At 41.4% G+C, this 13373-nt stretch overlaps 1 protein-coding gene across 6 annotated transcripts in view; it reads right to left on the reverse strand.

Moving 5' to 3' along the window:
* KATNA1 (katanin catalytic subunit A1) overlaps window positions 1-13373 on the reverse strand; it is a 38724-nt gene that overhangs the window by 901 nt on the left and 24450 nt on the right. For all 6 annotated transcript variants that reach the window (XM_035296940.3, XM_008995224.4, XM_035296938.3 and 3 more), the window contains 6 exons: window positions 8558-8679; window positions 6805-6910; window positions 5661-5819; window positions 2414-2540; window positions 1685-1819; window positions 1242-1368 (listed from right to left, as the gene is read on the reverse strand). In XM_035296940.3, the coding sequence (XP_035152831.1) occupies window positions 1242-1368; window positions 1685-1819; window positions 2414-2540; window positions 5661-5819; window positions 6805-6910; window positions 8558-8679 (776 nt within the window). The remainder of the gene's footprint in view (window positions 1-1241; window positions 1369-1684; window positions 1820-2413; window positions 2541-5660; window positions 5820-6804; window positions 6911-8557; window positions 8680-13373) is intronic.

A 13373-nucleotide genomic window follows, 5' to 3' on the forward strand; every position in this document is an offset into this window, starting at 1 on the left:
TGCTTGATGTATACAGGTTAGTTTTAATCCTCAGAACTCTGTGGTGTGCTCACTTTAGAGATGAGGAAATGAGCACAGTCAAGCCTCTGGTTAATTATCTCCACTAACACTTAGATTAGGACAAGACTGACTTGAACCAGCTGGATTAAAGACAGTCTTTTTTTTTTTTTTTACTGCTATTCCTATCACATTTAGAATAAGTTCACTGAGAATGAGACTGTACTCAGCATATACCAAGTCAACATATTTCATGATCATTTCCTATTTTAATTATAGTGAACAAAGGCACCAACAATTTTTTTAATCCAAGACAATTATTGATTTTCCATTTTGCACAAATTATCCTAACATTAGCTTCTTGAACTTTTAGCTTTCAAATGAACTGTAGATTCTTCACTAACATGAAAGATACCCAGATATCTTACCAGCACCTGCTAACACCAACAAAACCAGTATTTGTGACTGTCTATAAAATGTAATGTGGGGCTGGGCATAGTGGCTCATGCTTGTAATCCCAGCACTTTGGGAGGCCGAGGTAGGTGGATAATTTGAGGTCAGGAGTTCAAGAGCAGCCTGGCCAATAGAGTGAAACCCCGTCTCCACTAAAAATAAAAAAATTAGTGGTGTGGTGGCACATGCCTGTAATCCAGCTACTTGTGAGGCTAGGGTACAAGAATCACTTGAACCCAGGAGGCAGAGGCTGCAGTGAGCTTAGATCGCGCCACTGCACTCCAGCCTGGGTGAAAGTGAGAGTCCATCTCAAAAAAAGAAAAAAAAAACTAATGTGGGTCTTGATTCATCTTTTTTTTTGGACACAGGGTCTTGCTCTGTCGCCCTGGCTGGGGTGCAATGGCACAATCATGGGTCACTGCAGCCTCAAACTCCTGGGCTTAACCACAGGTGGGTACCATCATGCCCAGCTAATTTTTAAAAATTTTCAAGGAGATGTTGCCCAGGCTGGTCAAACTCCTGGGCTCAAGTGATCTCTCGTTTGTCCTCCCAAGGTGCTGAGATTACAGGTGTGAGCCACTGAGCCTAGCATATTGATCTAAATTCAGCATAAGAACTTCAACTCAGAGGATCACTTGAGCCTAGGAGTTTCAGGCTGTAGTGAGCTGTGACTGTGGCTCTACTCCCCAGTCTGGGCAACAGAGCGAGACTGTCTCAAAAACCAAAGAAACTTCATATTAGTTTATGCCTCCAAAAACCTGTGCTCCCATAACTTCCATAATAATGCATACCTGCACACGTTGGTAATGTCCGCACCTGAGTAACCTTCCATGTTTTCTGCTATACTTGCAAGGTCAACATCATCAGCCAATTCCAGCTCACGTAGACTTATTCGTAATAGCTCCTCCCTGCCTTTTGCTAATGGTGGAAACAAATTTCAAATTAAGCCTATGGCATAGACACAGTATACCGTTGTCTCGAATCTTTTTTAGTGTGAGTTCTTTTCCAGTAAGAATTGGATCTCTAAGAAGAGATCATTTCTTAATTCAAGAGCCATTCTTTTTAATTTTAGGTCCCTACTATTTAATATTAAGGCGTATAGCCAAACTAGTGCTGTAAGGGAAGATACTCCTCATGTGTATCTTCTGGAAAGTTAGTTAATACCAAATTTAATTCTCTAAACAAAACTACTTGAGAGTTAACAGACTTTCTAACAAGATTTAAAGGAAGATACCTGATGGCAAAGGAATATAGATTCGTTTCTCAAGACGTCGTCTTAAAGCCTCATCTATATCCCAGGGAAAATTAGTAGCTGCCAGAACCATAACCATTTTGGAAGGGTCATCATTTTCAGAAGCACCTCCAACACCTAAAACAAAGGTAAGGAGAGAGTGAAAAAGATACTAAGTTGGATTATACCAAATAAAGCTCAGCTATTTAAAGATCATCAAATATTTAGCGCAACAATAAAAGGTAGCATAGTCTTCAAGCCTCCTTAAGACTTAGAAAGGTAACTGGTACATACATGATTTTGTAATCCAAAGAAAATAAGTTCTGTAGTATGCAAACATGACTCAAAATAGATTTAATCAAAAAACCAGATCAGCTCAACTACATAACAGTTTTAAATCTTTATCAAAGCATATGTAAACTCTAAGGCCAATTTATCTGCATTTCTTTCTATTTCAATTTCATGGCTAAAGACAGTTGTATATACCAAAAGAAAGTTGTATATACCCTGTGGGTGGCCATTATTTCTGACCTGTCACCACTGTCAGTGTACCAGATCTATTACTATCAATCTCAGGAACTCCTTGCCACCCCTGCTAGTCCATCTGAAGTTACGAATACCTATTTAAAGCCTTGGATTAGCACTATGAGTAAAGCTCGACCCACTGGAGCTGGAGATGCCACACCTAACAACCTCCCGCCCCAGGTCTCATGCTAAACACTTCATAGATACCATCCATTTGAACCAGCAGCTCTGCTTTCACCCTTCTGCTTGCTTCATGTTCTTCAGAAGTCCCTCGGCGACTGCAAATGGAGTCTATCTCATCAATAAATATGGTGGCTGGAGAATAAAATCGAGCCTAAAGGAATAAACCATGCAATACCAAGCTATTATTTCATTTTAAAATAACCTATAGGTTAGCAATCAGAAAATAGGTGAGGGAGGCTGGGCACAGTAGCTCACACCTGTAATCCCAGCACTTTGGGAGGCCAAGGTGGGCAGATCATTTGAGGTCAGGAGTTTGAGACCAGCCTGATCAACATGGAGAAACCCCGTCTCTATTAAAAATATAAAATTAGGCATGATAGCGCATTCCTGAAATTCCCAACTACTCAGGAGGCTGAGGCAGGAGAATCACTTGAACCCGGACGCAGAGGTTGTGGTGAACCAAGATAGCGCCATTGCACCCCAGCCTGGGCAGCAAGAGCAAAACTCCATCTCAAAAAATAAATAAATAAATAAACAACTCAGTACTTGGGCTTTTATGTATAAATATTTTTTACTTTTTCAAGAAATGGAGAGAGGAAAAGAGTGAACTTAATCATTAAAACATCCAAGAAAATTCTCAACTGAAATTTTAGTTAGGAACCATCTATCAAAAGAACCTACATTAACAAAAATTAAATTTCAATCTGTTGCCACACCAAGCAAAAATGACTAGACTGATTCTTCCCACATACTGAGGGTATGTAGAATGATCTGACTTCAAGCAAAGGCTCTGCATCCTGGCTTTAGCTGGCCAGGGAAGCTACTGTAGAGAACACCTATTGGTTCTCCCTGCACATCACACTTCTGGTAAGAGAAGCATCTTTTTGATTTGCAAATCATAAATCATCCCTCTTTCTTTTTTTTTTTTTTTTTTTGAGACGGGTGTCTCGCTCTGTCTCCCAGGCTGTAGTGCAATAGCAGGATCTCGGCTCACTGCAACCTCTGCCACCCGGGTTCAAGTGATTCTCCTGCCTCAGCCTCCTGAGTAGCTGTAGCTGGGATTATAGGCATACGCCACCACACCTTGCTAATTTTTGTATTTTTAGTAGAGACAGGGTTTCATCATGTTGGCCAGGCTGGTTTCAAACTCCTGACCTCAAGTGATCCGCCTGCCTCAACCTCCCAAAGTGTTGGGATTACAGGCGTGAGCCACCATGCCCGGGCCCTCACTACTTCAAAAGAGGCTACCTCTACTTGAAGGTCCAGGGGCTTTAATAAGGCCTGGCCAATCAGAGCACTTCAATTCTCTGACCAAAAATCAAGGAGTGTAGGCATGGATATGAAGCTCAAAACAGTCCAAATATTAATCTTTGGACTTTTGCTGGAACAATGACAAAATGAGGGCTAATTTCTCGGAGAGTTCATTACCCTAAGGACAATAAAAATAAGGCTTAAAAGCTGAGTGCAGTGGCACATGCCTGCAGTCCCAGGTACTTAGGAGGCTGAGACAGAAGGATGCCGTTTGCTATGATCATGCCTGTGAATGACTGCACTACAACCTGTACAACACAGTGAGATCTTTTTTTTTGTTGCTGTTGTTTTTGAGACGGAGTCTCACTGGAGTGCAGTGGCAAGATCTCAGCTCACTGCAACCTCCCCCTCCCTGGTTCAGTGTAGTCTGCCTCATCCTCCCAAGCAGCTCATCCTCCCGAGTAGCTGCCTCATCCTCCTGAGTAGCTGGGACTACAGGCATGTGCCACCATGCCCAGCTAATTTTTGTATTTTCAGTAGAGATGGGGTTTCACCATCTTGGCCAGGCTGGTCTTGAACTCCTGACCTCGTGATCCACCCACCTTGGCCTCCCAAAGTGCTGGGCTTAAAGATGTGAGCCACCATGCCTGGCGAGAACTTATCTTTAAAAAATAAAAGCTGAACACAATGGCTCTTGCTTGTAATCCCAGCACTTTATGGGGCCTAGGCAAGAGGATCATTTGAGGCCAGGAGTTCTAGACTGGCCTGGGCAACATAGAGAGACCACATCTCCATAAAAAAAAACAAAAAAGGTGGGGCGCAGTGGCTCATACCTGTAATCCCAGCACTTTGGGAGACCAAAGTGGGCAGATCACCTGAGATCAGGAGTTCAAGACCAGCCTGGCCAACATGGTAAAACCTCATCACTACTAAAAATACATAAATTAGCCAGGCATGGTAGTGAGCACCTGTAGTCCCAACTACCCAGGAGGCTAAGGTGGGAGATCACTTGAGGCTAGGAGGTGAGGGCTCCTGTGAGTGGAGACTGCACCACTGCACTCCAGCCTAGGTGACAGAGACCTGTCTAAAAAAAAAAGAATTCATGTTTTGGCCAGGCTTGGTGACCCATGCCTATAAATCCAGCATTTTGGTAGTCTGAAGTGAGAGGATCACTTGAACCTAGGAGTTCAAGACCAGCCTGGGCAACAGAGCAAGACTCCATCTGTAAAAAAAATAAAAATTAACTGGGTGTGGTGGCTCATGTCCATCATCCCTGCTACCTGAGAGGCTTAGACGGGAGGATCACTTGAGCCTGGAGGTCATGGCTGCAGTGAGTTGTGATCATGCTCCTGCATACTAGCCTAGGCAAGAGTGAGAACCCATTTCAAAAAAAAAAAATGTCTTTGTCACTAATAGTGTAACTCCTAATTACATCAAACTACTCTGTTCCTTAGAGGCAAGAGTAAAGTAATCAGTGAAGCTTAACAAAGTCTGAAGTTTAAAAGGCTGTGGAATTCAATCTAACACTACCAGAACTTGTTGAATTACTTTCTTCTGTTGGTACTCTGATTTGTATTGGTGGAAGAAAGAACCGAATCCAAAGATTAGGTCAAGAAAATGAAGGCATTTGCTATAGTTAATACATTGGAGGTGACCTAAGTTCCACAAGAACTTACGATTCTCACCTTTTGGCATCGTTAAAATACTGTGGTTATCACATTATAACTAAACCTATTGATTTAAAAAACATAATTTCAGATTCCTACAGAAGATTAGTAATGCAGATCCCATAATGTGAACATGCCCAAAACTGGTAGATTTGGATCTACATCTGGAGGAAAAGAGACAAAGAGAAACTCAAATTATTCATGTTTGTAAAGAACACTAGTTTTAAGGACACAAGAATCATACTCTGGGCAAAATGGTATCCTGCCTTATTCCATATACTTGAGATAGTTACAACTCACTTTCTCCCTTTTTAGAGAGGTAAAGAATCATTAGAGCTGTCTCAAACATTCACCATTTCAAATAGAAGACGAACAAGCTTCTCAGATTCTCCTCTGTATTTGGAAGTCAGAGTGGATGAAGAGACATTGAAGAATGTTGTCTTGCATTCTGTAGCTACTGCTTTAGCAAGAAGCGTCTTCCCCGTGCCGGGTGGGCCAACCATCAGCACTCCCTGTCGGGAATATAATAGCCTAAGCAGAGGATTTATCTGCCATTGTTCTAATTCATAAAAATTTCATTACTAAGTAACAAATTTCAACCAACTTATATATAATATCAAGACAAGTAAAAGACAAACAGATAAACAGGAGGATACTTTGTCACAAATTTACTCTTCCTATTAAAAAAGAAGATTACCACATTATTAAAAACATGGTGAAACCCCATCTCTACTAAAATACAAAAAAAATTAGCTGGGCATGGTGGCACGTGCCTGTAGTCTCAGCTACTCGGGAGGCTGAGGCAAGGGCATTGCTTGGACCCAGGAGGCGATGGTTGCAGTGAGCCAATATGCCACTGCACTCCAGCCTGGTGACAGAGCAAAACTCCATCTCAAAACAAACAAAATACATTCATCTGTAATTTATTCAAAATATGTCTATCATTTTGTATCTTGCTTATTTAATACATAAAGAATTTTTACAACTATTCATACATGCAGAGTTACCTATTAGTGTGTTTTCCAACCCAAGAAAGGTTTTTTTGATGGTCTTTTTTTTTAAGTGTTGATGGTCTTTTTTCAGATCAGCCCATGACTTCAAAAAGTACTCACCACATGCAGATATTTCCCATTAATTGAGAACAATCCCCAAAATACAGGTTATTAGTCATGTAACATGACATATAAAATGGCGTATTCTTACTTTAGCTAACTAGGTCATATTTGCAAATACAGCTCATTCTAAATGGGGTCAATTGTACATTTTAACGCTGTGTATTCAACTTTCCAAAGATCACATTGTATGTATTTCTTATTCAAGGAATCTTGCAATGGCTTTTGGCCTAACAAAATTCTCAGTAGCACAACATATACTTTGTAATTTAAACATTTCCTGACTCCACTTTCTCCCTCCACTGTCCCAATATAGAGAAATACTGGCTCCCTGTATCAGCATGCTGCCATTTACTTGACAATGCCATCACAGTAATAGACTTACCTTCCATGGTCTCCTAATGCCCTTAAAGAATTCAGGCATCCACATTGGTAACACCACGGCTTCCTTAAGCAACTTTTTAGCTTCTACTAAATCAGCAATATCATCCCTGAAAGAAAAGACATTTTATTAACTAATAAACCTTTGGAGGATATATGTCTATGTAGTCACTCATGAGAAGCCCTGGAAGCACATGATGTTACGCTGCTGACAGAATGGTGAGCCTCTCTGTGCACGGGAGAACTAATACACTGCGATGAGGCCCACCATGTCAACCAGTGGATATGCAAAGAGCACAACCTTTTCTTCAGTTCTAGGCAGTTGACAGTTTTTTGCCTGGATCATGAGAACATAGTCTCCAGGCCCACTCTCCAATGTTACCGTGTCATCTCATCTTAAACTCCTGCTCTTAAGGTCCTCATTCCATAACCTCCATGATTTAGAAACAATGAGCCCTTTTTTTATTTTATTTTAAAAAAGCATAAAGAATAAAAAGAGTATAAAGCAGAGACAGGCTACAACACAGCTGCTTTGCCTCCAGCTTTATTTAGAGGTAGGTGCCAAGCTTAAAGAGTATCACAGAACTCAGAAGAAGCAATTTCTTTATAGACTTAAACAAAAAAAAAAGAAAAAAACAGAGTATCACAGAGATTGCTATACAGTCTTCTCCAACCACTAGAATACCTACTACTACTGCTACATGTGGCAATTTTTGTTAAAAAGAAAAAAAAAGGTATTTCATTGTATAAATATTAATGTCCCCAATATTTTTTAATATCACTCAAACCCATACCTATAATCATTAAGGTTTGAACACAAATATAAACAGAATATAGCTAACTTTATGGAAAAGTTAACTTTTATAACTCATTGTAATACATTACAGATCTCTGATTACATGTAATATTAATAAAGTTGAGAACCACTGCTCTAAAAGGGGGAAAAAGCAACATTTATAGGGTGCTAGTTAATAAGCAACACGCGTATGTAAAAATCATCGCCTTGGCCAGGTGCATTGGCTCATGACTGTAATCCTAGCACTCTGGGAGGCTGAGGCAGGAGGATCACTTGAACCCAGGAGTTCAAGACCAGCCTGATCAAGACTCCACCTCTACAAAACATTTTTTAAAAATAGTTAGATGTGGTGGTGTGCGGCTGTAGTCGCAGTTTCTTGGAAGGCTGTAGCAGGGGGATCACTTGAGCCTAGAAGTTTGAAGCTGCAGAGAGCTATGATTGAGCCACTGTCCTCCAGCCTGGGCAATAAAGTGAGACCCTATCTCTAAAAACAAAATCAAACGCCAAGCACGGTAGCCGACGCCTGTAATCCCAGCACTTTGGGTGGCTGAGGTGGTCGGATCACGTGGTCAGAAGTTTGAGACCAGCCTGGCCAATATGGTGAAACCCCATCTCTACTAAAAATACAAAAATTAGCCAGTAGCTATGCCTGTAGTCCCAGCTACTCAGGAATCTGAGGCAGGAGAATCACTTGGACCTTGGAAGGGGAAGTTGCAGTGAGCTGAGATCATGCTACTGCACTCCACCCTGGGCAATAGAGCAAGACTTCATCTCAAAAAAAAAAAACTCAGACTCTCAGGCAAGAATTGGAACAGGCTGAACGCAGTAAAGCCATGCTCATGTTGCATATACTCCAGTTTTATCTTCAAGCTCTGCTCTTCAGTACATGCTCACATTTGTTTTATTTTCCATTCCAAAAAGCACCATCAGCACCCAATTATTTTGTTTCGCTATAACTTACCATCGAACATTGGGATTCTGGGAAATTATATCTCTTTCCAAAGCTTCTACTAAGTCTTTATCATATCCAGTACTATCAAATTTATTTGTCTCTGGTTCTGTTACTGCAGCAGGTGATTTGTTCTATAGCAAGAAAAAAAGAACAAGAACTTTGATTTGTTTATTTTGTTTCTGTGAATAAGAAACACAGATTGGACTCAAAAGACATCCTTTAAAAAGCTAATACAAGTAACAAAGATTGGATCAGACTCTAAGTCATCCTTCTATATCAACATCGGTTTGATGTATCAAAAGTATCAAGAAAAGTAACAAAAATGACCATGTGTATGAGCTGGCTAGCATAAAAACTAACAGTGAGATAAATGTGGTCACAAGTAAATAGCAGATACACAAAATTTATCTCAATTCTTTCGAGGACATAAGATTAAAGACAGATGGTTTATTTAGCCAAGACTACGGCTCAATCTTAAGTACCTACTTGGCCCTGGTCAATGCTCCTAAAAATATCCCTTTTCATCATTCCCATCACCCTCCACAAGACACATCTCAGTCCTTACATGAGACTCCTCTCACCTTCTGTGATGACAGTCATCAGGGCCATGGTTCCCAAACTATGTACTCAATACCCAGGACACAATGGCAAACTCACAAGGTACTGTGGGATAGTTTAAATTTTTTTTTAAAAAACAGCAACATCTGTTGAACACTGTGTGAACTACTAGCTTGAGGTAGTTCACAATTCCTACATAGGACTGCTATACTGCTCTTCAATAATGCCATATTTCTTTATTTTATTATTTTAGATAGAGTTTCACTCTGTCACCCAGGCTGGAGTGTAGTGGTGTGATCTCGGCTCACTGCAACCTCCAACTCCCAGGTTCAAACAATTCTGTCTCAGCCTCCTACGTAGGATTACAGGTATGCACCACCATGGTTGGCTAAAATTTTTGTATTTTTAGTAGAGATGAGGTTTCACCCTGTTGGCCAGGCTGATCTTGAACTCCTGGCCTCAAGTGATCTATCTGTCTCAGCCTCTCAAAGTGCTGAAATGACAGGAATGAGCCACTGCGCCTAGCCAGGAGCAAATTATTGGATAGATGTTCACCTAATAGAAATTGTACTACTTCGACTAATCAAATAAAATCCTATTAAATATGTCAGCATTTGAAATTCCACAGCTTCCTTTGGCTGGCCTATTACAGAACTGTTTCATTTTTCTGCTTACTTAAATTTGTTTTGCTTTGTCTGCAGACATTCCCTTAGTACTGTGTTCTTTGGAAGAAAGAAAAGAGAAAGAAAAAATGCCTTCTATCTTCCCTGGCTTACATGATATCTTCCTGATAGTCAGGGACAGTGTCTTCTTTCTGTTCTCCATGGCAGCTAACACAGAACAGACACTTGTTAAATATCTGTAAATGAATAACAACTTTATAAATTGTTGTTTGAAGAAAAGATTATCTTCTTCTCTTTTTAAATATTACACAGTTCTGGCCGGGCATGGTGTCTTACACCTATAATCCCAACACTTTGGGAGGCTGAGGTGGGTGGATCACCTGAAGTCAGGAGTTCGAAACCAGTCTGGCCAACATGATGAAGCCCCATCTCCACCAAAAATATAAAAAGTTAGCCAGGTGTGGTGGCACATGCCTGTAATCCCTGCCACTCGGGTGGCTGAGACAGGAGAATCGCTTGAACCTGGGAGGCAGAGTTTGCAGTGAGCTGAGATTGCACCACTGCACTCTAGTCTGGGTGACAAAGCGAGACTCTGCCAAAAAAAAAAAAGAAAAGAAAAAAAAAACTACTTATTTTTAAAGCTGCCAAAATTATAAACACAAACCCATTACCTCAATTAAAAAAAAAAAGAGTTAATTTAAAATGACAGCTGGGCTCTCACTTCCGGGAGGATGGAGCATACTTTTCAACATTTTTTCCGCCACGTAGAGCTAAAACCCTTGGTTATTATACATACCACAAACACAGGAGGACTCTGAAAGGTGCAAAGAAGCCACGAGAACCACTAAGGAACTCAAACATGGTGTGTGTTCCCCACATTTACTTTCTCTTTCAAATGTCCAGACTTGGGGCTGAAGAGCCGGCAACCTGGAATTTGAACAAATGAAAACCGCCCCAAGAGAAGCTTGCTCTTTCTAGGCAAAGAAAGGACCAAGAAAGGGGCAGCCTAGCAAGACAGAGCTCTTAGACAATAACTACTCCGGTCAAACACCACCAAAAACTTGTGGCCCCAGCCCCACCTAGGGCAGCAAAGGCAGAGCAGAAGGCATAGACTCTCCACCTCCGAAAGCCTACAATGAAGTACCACCCACCCAACCAGGGTAGAATCAGAGGCTAAGTAAGAAGCTGAAACTTCCATTCCCACTGACCAGCAACAAGAGCCCCTGTACACTCCCCTCTCCCCACCCCTCCTGGCCACAGTCACTGGAGATCATAGAGGAAACCTGGACTTCCACTCCAAAACCACAGTGTCCCTGGAGAGTGTGCAGAGAACTTCTACCACAGCTCGGCAGTAATGAGAAAGTCTCTGTCCCTCTTCAGGTGCCGGCAGAGGCTGGCTTGGGAACCTTCCATTCCCACCTGGCAGCAGTGGTACCCCTATTCTCCCTGCCAGAGCAGTGTTAAGGAAAGTCAGCTAAACAGAAGGTTTAAATAAGATCTAGAGGCTCATAATATAATATGAAAATGTCCAAGTTTCAACAAAAAATTCCTCATACTAAGAACCATGAAGATCTCAAACTAAATAAGATAATCAACAGGTGCCAACACCAAGATGACAGAGATGTTAGTTTCCTGACAGATTTTAAAGACTTACATGCTTCAATAAGCAATTATGAATGTACTTGCAACATTATTAAGAAAAATAGCCTCAGAAACAAATAGAAGACCCCAAAGACTCCATGCCAACACACATTATACTTTAACTTCTGAAAACTAAAGACAAAGAAAAAATTGGAAGCAATTAAAGAATATCAACACCTTGCCTACAGGGAAAAGCAATTCTGATGAAAGCAGATTTTTTTTCAGAAAAGCAAGCCATTTCATACTTTTAATCCCAGCACTGCTGGGTGTAGTGGCTCACACCTGTAATCCCAGCACTTTGGGAGGCTGAGGCAGGAGGATCACCTGAGGTCAGGGAGTTCTAGACCAGCCTGACCAACATGAAAAACCCTGTCTCTACTAAAAATACAAAAAGTTAGCCACCAGGTGTGGTGGCACATGCCTCTAGTCCCAGCTACTCAGGAGTCTGAGGCACGAGAATCACTTAAACCCAGGAGGCGGAGATTGCTGTGAGTCGAGATCGTGCCATTGCAATCCAGCCTGGGCAACAAGACTGAAACTCCGTCTCAAAAAAAAAAAAAAATCCCAGCACTTTGGGAGACCAAGGTGGGCGGATCACAAGGTCAATAGATCAAGACCATCCTAGCCAACATGGTGAAACCCTGTCTCTACTAAAACTACAAAGTTAGCTGGGCGTGGTGGCATATGCCTGTAGTCCCAACTACTTGGGAGGCTGAGGTAGGAGAATCACTTGAACCCAGGAGGCAGAGCTTGCAGTGAGCCAAGATCGTTCCACCTGCACTCCAGCCTGGCAACAGAGACTCCATCTAAAAAAGAAAGAAAGAAAGAAAAAGAAAGCCAGAGGAAGTAGCATCGTATTTAAAAAAAAAATTTCTTTTTTTTTTTCAAGAAAAAAACTCAGGCCAGGTGTGGTGGCCCATGCCTATAATTTTAGCATTTTGGAAGGCCAAGATGGGAAGACTTGAAGATTGGCTTGGGCAATAAAATGAGATCCTGTCTCTACAAAATAAAAATTAAAAAATTAGCTAGGTGTGGTAGCACACATCTGTAGTCCCAGCTACTCAGGAGACTGAGTCAGGAAGATCCCTTGAGCCTAAGGAGTTCAAGGCCACACTGAGCTATGATTGGTGCCACTGCACTCCAGCCTGGGCAACAGAGTGAGAGCCTATCTCAAAAATAAAATAAAAAATCAGCAAGCATATAGAGCTCAGTAATACCATCCAAAGGATCCAACAGACATTTGTAGAAAACTCCACCTAACAACAGCAAAATAATACTCTTCTCAAGTGTTCACAGAACATATACCAAAACAGACCATATCTCGGGTCAAAAAGAAACTTAGACAAATTTAAAAGAGTTGAAATTATATGAAGTATATTCTCAAACACAAAGGATTCAAACTAGGAATCAGTAACAGGAAGATAACAAGAAAATCTCCACACAATTGGACTAAACAACACATCACTAAATAATCCAGTTCAGAGAAAGTCTCATGGCAATCAAAGAATACTTTGCCTGAAGGAAAATAAAGATACAACTTATCAAAATTTCTGGGACACAGTTAAAGTAGTGCTGAGAGGGAAATTTAGAGCACTAAATGAATATGTTAAGCAAGACAGTCAGGCCGGGTGTTGTGGCTCACGCCTATAATCCCAGCACTTTGGGAGGCCGAGACAGGTGGATCACCGGAGGTCAGGAATTCCAGACCAGCCTGGCCAACATGGCGAAACCCGGTCTCTATTAAAAATACAAAAATTAGCCAGGTGTGGTGGTGCATGCTTGTAGTGCCAGCTATTTGGGAGGCTAAGGTGGGAGGATCACTTGAGCACGGGTAGTGAAGGCAGCAGCGAGGTTTTCACTGGCACACAGAACATTCTCCAGGAGAGTCTACGGCCAGAACACGCACAATCTCGTCTGATCTCAGAAGCTAAGCAGTGTTAGGCCTGGTTAGGACTCGGATGGGAGAATGTTCTCCAGGTTTGAACACATGTTAGGCCACAAAG

The sequence above is a fragment of the Callithrix jacchus genome, chromosome 4 (genome assembly GCF_049354715.1).
Source record: "Callithrix jacchus isolate 240 chromosome 4, calJac240_pri, whole genome shotgun sequence".
Taxonomy (NCBI): domain Eukaryota; kingdom Metazoa; phylum Chordata; class Mammalia; order Primates; family Cebidae; genus Callithrix; species Callithrix jacchus.